General features: G+C 42.5%; 2 protein-coding genes across 2 annotated transcripts in view; one reads left to right on the top strand and one right to left on the bottom strand.

Annotated features, from left to right (window-relative positions):
* LOC140321731 (ecto-ADP-ribosyltransferase 5-like) overlaps positions 1 to 612 on the bottom strand; it is a gene marked incomplete at its 5' end in the record, with an annotated part of 8,613 nt that extends 8,001 nt beyond the window's left edge. The window contains one exon of the mRNA XM_072398523.1: positions 360 to 612. Within this exon, the coding sequence (XP_072254624.1) occupies positions 360 to 612 (253 nt within the window). The remainder of the gene's footprint in view (positions 1 to 359) is intronic.
* The window catches only part of LOC140323618 (protein kinase C delta type-like), a 95,350-nt gene that overhangs the window by 50,718 nt on the left and 35,044 nt on the right, over positions 1 to 9,588 (top strand). The window lies entirely within an intron of this gene.

Here is a 9,588-nt window from a genome sequence, read left to right as displayed (position 1 = left end):
ATTTGCTGTGCTTGTAAACTATCTGATTATATTTAAAACTCTGCATTGATGAGAACCCTGATAAGATGGGAGGTGGGAGAAGTTCTGTATGTCGGCCCCAAAGCATGTGGTGATGTTGAAGAAGGATGCGTTCCCAAATTGCTGCGCCTGTTTGATGTCAGTAGATGATGGGGCAAATTGGTTGAGCCTAATGGGGTCACCAGGGTTGGGAGGGGGCTCAAACAAGATTCTGCTTGACCCCTTGTAAGTGTGCCAGGGCTGTCCATCACACCCACTGTGGAGGAATGCCAGGCCCCTGGTGAGGTAAAAATGCAATGCATGAAAGCTGGACTTAACTGTTTGTAGACCCGGATTTTAGCTGTAGACTAAAAAGGGGATCCCATACTCATCTATAAACCCATCAGGAAGAGGTTTTATCAACGCCTTTCTGGCTGCCCATGTTTCAGAAGCGTCTATCCAAGCTACTTCCAGCTCCTTGTTTTTCTGTCTTTCTGCCATGAATATATCTGGTGCCAGGGACTCCATTTTATCTGCACATCCAACATATTGGTCATCGAAAGAGTCCTGGTATATTCCCAGCTGGACGCGCTGGCTCACAACCTGCACAAAAAAAAAAATTTAAGATCCAATGTGAAACGTTGAGCTGACCATACACATTACAACCTAACTAAGCTACCCATTTAGTATAAGCTGCATGCTTGCTAGATCTAGAGGTTCATTCAGACCTGTCCATTGCGGAGCATCATGGCAGCCCACCATGCAAGTTAGTGGATTGCAGCACGATTGTATTTAGTGTTGCCTTTGTTTTTGTTGTCCCGGCCTTCTCGGCCTTCTTTGAATATTCTCCTGCCTGTTGTCTTTGTTCCACACATTGTTCTGCCCACCCTGGTGTGCCCAAGAACCGCAACCTGTCAGCAGCTTGCAGCACAACATCCTCACCACTAGAGGCTCTGGAGAAGACCAGCCTGCTGCTTAGATTCTGCACCTTAGACGTTTTTAGGGCTTACACCAGTATTGTGCAAGCCATAGCACCCCCTAGTGGTTTCATCTCTCCAAGCGTGACACACTGCAACTGAAACACATTGTATAATCAGATTGATCTCTGTGACCAGTTTTATGATCCATTATAATGTTTCAGATTTCACCAGTAAGATTTGATAGAATTTGAAGCTGACCACATGCATACAGTCTGAATGTACAATCCCCATCAGATCAGTCAGAAATGTTCCCTAATGTCGAACAAATACCCAGTTATGCCTTTCCAATTGTGCCAGAACAGTGACTTAGAATGCAATGAGGCCAGGACAGCCAGAGAATTAGAATTTCCACTTGGTCACCTTTACTATCACACATCTGTTTTTCGCTGTACAGGGTTGAGCAGAACCTTAGGGTGTCAAATTGAGGAACCAGAGCTTGAAACTAAATTGTGACAGTCTCTTTTTTAATAGGCAAAAGCGTCAAAGGCAAAGAGAAGAACAGCAACTAACTAACCATAGATGATCAGAACTGAAAGTAAAAGTCACTACAAAAATAAAAAGTTATAAAAATATCACTCTAATAATGATAACTGTCACAGTATCTGGGTACCCCTGCTGTGCCCAATATGAGGGCTTCCATATATCCCTGTTCTAATATTTCCCTGGGAATGGGCTTTCAAATGGAGGCTGAAGAGTTAGGAGTCTTTATATGGATATACAGAGGTTAAAAGTGAGGAAACTGTTTACCTGTCAGGTAAAAAAGGAAGCAGAGCCCAGAAACCAGGAGTGCAGTCATAGGTCAGATGGACACGGATAAAAAAAACCAACCCTCTGCCCTCCAAAAAACAAAGTCAGGACCATAATCCAAATATCAGAGAAGAGACAGATGGGGAGGGGGATGAGAAGAAACTTTGATCCAATAAGTAGCTAACTGTATCCAAAGATAAAAGGAATAACATAAAAAAACCTCACCCCACAACAATGTGTTCTAATGTAGCCAAGTTTAGCAAAGGTTTCATATTTTACAATAGTAAAGACTCTGGAAACTTCTACACACTTCATGTAGCTGCAATCCAACATAATATTTACAATTCCTCCCAAGGAGGTGGGGGAGATACCCGTTCTCATCTTCGGAAACTATGTGGCCTTAAAAACAGAACATCTTGAGCCGTAGATGCATTTTACTGGGTCGAAAGGCAACGTCATTACAGAACAAGCATGATAAACCTTTCTTTATTCTTTCTAATTTGCTTTATTTAGGACTGAAAGGGATAAATAAGGGTTCAGACGTGTTTAAATAATAATAATAAAAACGTATTAAATGAGGTTAAATTGGGAAAAGACTTTATAAAATAAATAATGTTTTACTGGACGGATAGCTTTCAATACCTTCACAAAGAATTGCACTAGATACATTGTAACAATAGCACTTTATACAATTAGGTCCATAAATATTTGGACAGGGACAACTCTAATTCTAATTCTTGGATTCTGTACATTACCACAATTAATTTTAAATGAAACAACTCGGATGCAGTTGAACTGCAGACTTTCAGCTTTAATTCAGTGGGATGAACTAAAAGATTACATAAAAATGTGAGGAACTAAAGCCTTTATTTTACACCATCACTTCATTTCAGGGGCTCAAAAGTAATTGAACAATTTGCTCAAAGGCTATTTCATGGACTGGTGTGCGCAATTCCTTCGGTATGTCATTATCAATTAGGCAGATAAAAGGCCTGGGGTTGATTTGGGGGGGGTGCTTGTATGTGGAAGATTTTGCTGTTGACAGACAACATGCGGTCAGCTCTCCATGCAGGTGAAAGAAGCCATCCTTAAGCTGCAAAAACAGAATAAACCCATCTGAGCAATTGCTACAATATTGGGAGTGGCAAAATCTACAGTCTGGTACATCATGAGAAAGAAACAAAGCACTGGTGAACTCAGCAATGCCAGTGGTGTATGATGGCAGGATCATTTCCATGGTGTATCCTGTTCATTATCACTATATTTACATGGCTCTGTGGAATACTGAGAGACTATTAGAAAAGCTGGTAATTTTCCACAGCTGCCATTTGGAGGGAAAAATCCAGACTTGTTTACCATGTTTTGGAGGGAAAAATCCAGACTTGTTTACCATGTTTTGGAGAGAAAAACAGATGTTGTTTACCACCAAAAAGCAGACAGCCTGACCTTTTAAATGTCTGGTAGCTCTGTTGATATTTCTGGAAACTTGTTTTTGTCTGGAAAACCTGCTGTGTCATTGCCATTGGGTATCATTGAAGTTCTAATGTAAGTCTATACCAGACAGGAGCTGAAACAATGTATCTGTTTGTGCTCAGCTTCTCCACTCCACCCTCTAGAAGGTTCTAGTCCAGCAAAAACTGTATATAAGCAGAGCAGTCAGAGTCCCCAGTGCGTTGCAGTTATGGAGCAGCGCTTGGAAGAGGAGACTCTGCCAGATTACTGAGTGACCAGAAGAAGACGCTGAGACGGGGATACGCTGCCACAGACCCTGATCACCATCCTTGGACCAGGGTACCAGCCTTCTAACAGCTAGCTCAGGCCTTTCCTCAGCATCAAACCCTTCTTCTGCCAGGGAGGAGACTGGAGAAGCCAGCCTAATGCCTGGCCTGTATTGTTTTGTACCTGAATTCCTCCAGTAAAAGAGCACCCTGGTTTACTGCGGACCCTAACTCTCTGGACTTACTTCCCTTTGGGGTGCACCACGCCTTACCACCCCTTCCGGAGAGCAGCAATACGTGGTAACACCACGACGGTGTCCGGGGGACCCAGCCTAGCGTTGGCAAACACCTAACATGGCCACTGCAAAAGAAAGAGGAAGAGATAGAAGAAAGGGGGGGATGGAAATCTGCGTAGTCTACAGAATCTATGTAACTTGGGCACTCCCACCAAATATGGTACAAGGTACCTAGCGAGTCTCAACCTTGAAAACACTTAGGACTCATCTGATCAGGTTTCATTTTGGGCAGTCTCACAGGAACCATGTACCAACGCAACAGCAACTTATAGTTCACTTCTACAGCTGATGTATTGATACTACAATAAGCCGTGGTGTCCCAGATTTGTTCCCACTCCCTGCGGTGCAGCCAGGTCTGTCTCCCACCGCGTCACATAGGATCTTAATTTAGTGCTCACAAAGTGGGCAATTTGCATCACATGCAAGGACTCAGAGACTGGGACATGATGTTTGTTTTGAAACTCATGTAAGTTAAAGTCGCCTCTTGGGCTAATAAATTGATATGTTTTATACAGATTGGCTTCTATCCACCACTGAAAACTGTGAGGGTGTTCAAAACCCGGTAGGAATCATTGGATTGCCAACAATAGTGGACAATGGGGAGTGACTCGTTTCCAGTTTTCCCATTCGCCTGACAGAGTCCCCAATTTGAATAAAATGTTTCAGCAACCGATTAGTTATTGCAGGGCGTATTCTGGTTGGGATCCATAGGATATTTTCAATCAAAACTGGTGTGAGGTCCCTTGCTTTGATGGAGACCAAGAGGGGATCTGTGGGGACACAATATGCAGTAGGCGGTGCCAGTTGCATTGCCGTATAATAGGATGGGAGGTGGGGTACTGACAAGCCTCCCTGCTGCCGTGGTCTAAACATAGTTCTTTTCTGTAAAATTTTAAGGGTGAGGGCCGGGAACCGTATGGGCAGCACACGCATAGGTTATAAGAGTTTAGGTAGCCAGGTATTTTTATTGATGCTATGCATCCCAGCCAAGAGATTTGATACCACTTCCAAGATTCTAGCAAGGAGGTCAGGTGGTGGACAAGCTCTGGAACATTGGCAGTATACATGATGTAAGGTATAGCCCTAGATAGCATTAACGGCTCTCTTCCCAAATAAAGGGGAAGGATGCCCATAGTGAGGATATCGTGTCCACCGGTAGCGTGACTGCATTTGTGTAGATTAAGTTGTAGGCTTGAAAATTGTGTAACAGGGACAGATTTGGCAACGAGACCAGGGGGTTGGTAAGACATAGGAGCACTGCATCCGCAAATAGGCAAAGCTTATGCATTTTGTCTTCTATTTGGACGGCAGAGATATCCGGGTGTTCCCTTATAGTTTGGGCAAAGGGCTCTAATGCCAGCGCAAAGAGCAGCAGTGACAATGGGCACCCCTGCCTGGTCCCCCTGCCAATGGGGAAATATGAAGATCTATGACCCATGTATTGAAAAAAATCCTTTGGGGATTTATACAAGGCTGCCACCCAAGTACGAAAATGCGGACCAAAACCTCATTTCTTAATAAGACCATAGTACGGAATCGAACCCCTTTTTCATGTCTAGGCTGCATAATGTAAAGCATGTGGCGGATATTATCCCCAGCCTGACGTTTGGGGATGAATCCCGTTTGGTCCAAGCCTATCACTTGTACTATGCCTCTATTCAGCCTTGCCACTAGAATAGAGGCTAAAAGCTTAACATCCTAGTTTAATAAAAAGATCGGGCGATAGATGGACCATGAAGTAGAGTCTGTGTCTGGTTTGGGGAGCATAAAAATTGCAGCCTCCAAGGTGCTATCCCCTAATGCTCTGACCCATAATATTGCATTAAATACTCGCAACAGATGGGGCGCCAATATTTCTGCGAATTTTTATAGTAAACTGCCATTAATCCATCCGAGCCTGGGCGCTTGTTACTTTTGGTGTTTTTAATCATCATCATGAGCTCTGTTAGTTTTATCAGAGTTTCTAATAACTGCACAAAGGGTGCTGGGAACATCGGTAGCTGCAGGGTATCAAAGAATCCCCACATGGCTTCTTCGCTTAAAGAGGGGGATGGTTTATATATGAATGGCAGGGAGCAAAGTCAGGCAGGGAGTGGAAGGGAGAGGGGAATAGAAACATAAAGTTACCTTTGGCTCACCCTGAGGCACTGCCTGGGCACGCAGGCTCACCTCTAGCAAATCTGATCTGTAAATAACAATGGATGAACTTTCTTCCTGGGGCCGGCGTTCTATATATTTAGGGCCCGCTGTCCCAGCATGAGGCAATATAACGTGTCAGAGAGACCAACTTGCCCACAGCATGACCTGCCCCATCTCCAACACTAAAATTCTGCATCAATCTCTTCCTGCATGGAGTCTTCTAACCCTGCTTCCCATCCTCCTTGGTACCTAAACTTAACCCCTTCCTCCCTGGTAACTGACCTTAAACCTCACCAAGTACCAAACTTTAACATCCTTTGTATCTACTAATCTTAAGGAGGTGCTTACCCACTCAAAATCTACGACTCCTCCCCCCCTCCCCAGGTACTTGCCTGGTACCTAAACTGAACCTCTTGCTTCCTGGAGCCTAACTTCACTCTCCCCCCCACACACACACACATACACCTTCCTTATTGCCAAACCTTAACCCCTAAAAGGTTTAACACTAACCAGAACCTAACCTACTTAAGATCTACCTTTACTCCCCTAACCCTTTTGTCTTCTGTCTAAATGTAATATTCCCCCTTAGTGCATCCCCCTCCTCCCCCAGGACTAATTCATAGCATCCCTCCCTGGTATATAACCTCAGGCACAACCTAACCTACTTAAAAATTTAAACTCCCCTTCTTGATGCAAAATCTCCTTCTTGGTGCCAAAATGTAACCCCTATCTCCCTGGTGACTAACCTTAACCCCCCCTCCTTAGTGCTCAACTTTAACTCTCTTGGAAGCTAACCTAAGGCAGAAGCTTTTTAACTCAAAATTGAATCCCCCTCCCAGTTGATTTAGCCTGGTGCTTGACCTTAACACCTCTTCTTGGCACCTAAACCTAACCTCTTCCTTCCTGGTGTCTAACCTTAACCGCCCTCTTTACTCCCTTAACACCTGTAACGTCTAACCTTAAGTAGAACTTAACCTACTTAAGATTCACCTTTTACCTCCCCCACTTCTACCTTGTTCCCAATCTAAATGTTCTTCTTCAGTATCACATTTACCCCCCCCTTAGTCTTATCCATCGCACCCCTCCCTGGTATCAAACCTTTAACCCTAAACTAATTTAAAATCTAACCTCTTCCCATTCTTCTTAGTGCCTAATTTTAACTTCTTCCTCTCTGGTGCTTATTTTTAACCCCCCCAACTCCCATCCCTTCAACCCCCTATGGTGTCTAACCTTAGGTAGAAGCTTACCCACTCATAACCCACCCCCAATCCTGGGTCCCAGGAAATCTTTGGAGCTTCTTCTGTGAACTCCATAGGACGCCATCAAGGTGGACCAAACAGCAAGCCTCGTCCATGTCGGGCATCCAGTACTGGACCAGGACCCCTTTGGATCATGGAATCTGTAAGTATTAGGGCACTTTCATTGCCCAAACCCCCTCTCTGCTTACCTACCTATAAACGACAGGTAAACAAACAGGGGTTAATGCCCCTTTAATTCTGCTTTTATAACAAAAGACATGGTCCGAAAAATACGGTACTACTCTCTGGATGCAGTCATTATTAGGCCAGTTCTCCATTAATTTACAGATTGAATTTTCTAAACATATTGTCCATGATCTTGAATAATAACTGGCTGTGGGGTGTGGAATGCTTTAGCATAATCCAAGTACTATATCAACTGCTACTCCACTGCCTACCTGTTTACTTACTTCCTCATAAAAAGAGAGCAAATTTGTGTGACAACTTTGGTCTTTCTTAAATCCATGCTATCACGTATAATATTATTTTCTATCAAAAACTCTTGTATGTGGTTCTTTATCCCTGGGATCTTTACAATTATAGAAGTTAAGCTTACTGGTGTAGTTACTTGTTATTGACTTTGCTCTCTTTTTATAGATAGGAACCACACCGTTCTTACACCAATCCATTGATACCATGCCAGTGATTAAAGAGTCTCTAAAATTAGAAACTTTGGCTTTGAAATAACTGAACTCAGCTCTTAAAGGTCTTGGTACTTTATCAACAATTAACTTTATCCAAAATCTTCTCATTTACATTTTTAGCCATTGTGGCTCTTTCAAGGTAAATACATTGCTAATAGCAAGTTGGACTTCAGCTTTGCCATTGTCTTTGTGTACACATCGCTAAATAAAGTGTTTACTAAATCCGCCTTTTCTTTATCCCCAGTTAAAGCATACCTAAATTCAGAAATTTCACTTTACTTAAAAGGGTAGACAACCCTTTTATGTCTGGTACAAATTCTGTTTTTTTTTACTGTATTAGGTGTAACACCCATTTAAAAAAAATAAATAAATAAAGGGTGGAGCACTGCCCCCTAATTTTCGATTTCCTAGGCGATTGAGAATGAATGGGAACGCAAAGCCTTCCAGGATACCTATGTCACGCATTCCGGGAGGCTCTTTGGTGCTCCTTCTGTGTATGCCTGAGCATCTTAAAATTCATTTCTAAAACTCAAACAAAAAAAAATTATTTTTTTTACTAAATATACCTATATGCTAAAACATCAAAAAAATATCTGAGATGATAGTTCCAAACTGGGTCCCTTGGTAATGTTGATTCTATGCGTTTTGGGTTCACATAAATGAAACAAAACATTAAGAGTTTTTCACTTAAAGCCATTCCAAAATAGATTAGGATTGATCCTGACTGTTGGCTTTGCTGTTACTCCAATTTACTTATTTCCCTGAACCACTTCTTGAGAGAACTGTTCTACCTCACAATGTGCAAGGGGTTCATATTTAAGTAATACTATTTATAATAATTTGGTATTTATATATGTGCAATTTGTGTAAAATAGAAGTCTTCTGTACTGCCACATTCACCTAATATTAGCTGACTGGTGGTATTGAGCCCGTCAATGTAACAGACACTCAGTTGAGGTGAACATATCAGTGCAGCTGGGGATTGAGAAGCATTGCTGTATCTCGTCCGGCAATCATGGGGCAGCAAGCATCCAAGTCTCACCTAGCCCCGTTCCCCACTGACAGCACCCACATAGGTGAGTGTTAAATGTCACATAAGTATATAGAGTAACAAGCAACATCAGTTAACCTTAAAGAAAGGCATATGCACTACTGACTCCACAGTTAATTCAGGGTTAATTGATGTTGGTTGTCACTCTGTATACCTGTGTGACATTTAATGCTTCTTTATGTGGCTGCTGTCAATAGACAAAAAACTGGCCAGATACAGCGATGCTTCTCTCAATCCCCGACCACACCGCTTAATTCCACCACCAGCCCCGGTGTCATTCCCCTGATTAGCTGTCATTGGACATTTGCCATTTGCTATTAGTCATGTAGTGGTTATGTAGGGGGTAAATTGAGGCAGCGGTTCTTCTTGCTGTGCCTCATTGATCTGTTTAGTCTTCTCTCTGAGTTTCAATTTGATTTGTGGCTTTGCAGTGTTTTTGTAGTCCAGCCTTGTATCCGACCTGTGATCACTTCCTGCAGTTCCAGCAACTAAGTCGTTTAGTTGGATTAAGATATTACCTCCATTCATCATAACAGTCCACTCTCAGTAAGAGATTATTCTATGTAAGTGTTAAGGTTTCTTCATTTAGTGCAGGGGTCAGGAACCTTTTTGGCTGAGAGAGCCATAAACACCACATATTGTAAAATGTAATTCCGTGAGAGCCATACAATATGTTTAAAACTAAATACAAGTAAATGTGTGCATTTTATGTTATGCT

Source organism: Pyxicephalus adspersus, chromosome 1, assembly GCF_032062135.1.
Source record: "Pyxicephalus adspersus chromosome 1, UCB_Pads_2.0, whole genome shotgun sequence".
NCBI classification, from domain to species: domain Eukaryota; kingdom Metazoa; phylum Chordata; class Amphibia; order Anura; family Pyxicephalidae; genus Pyxicephalus; species Pyxicephalus adspersus.
Note: the sequence above shows the minus strand (reverse complement) of the source record. Positions and strands in the feature narration are given on the sequence as shown.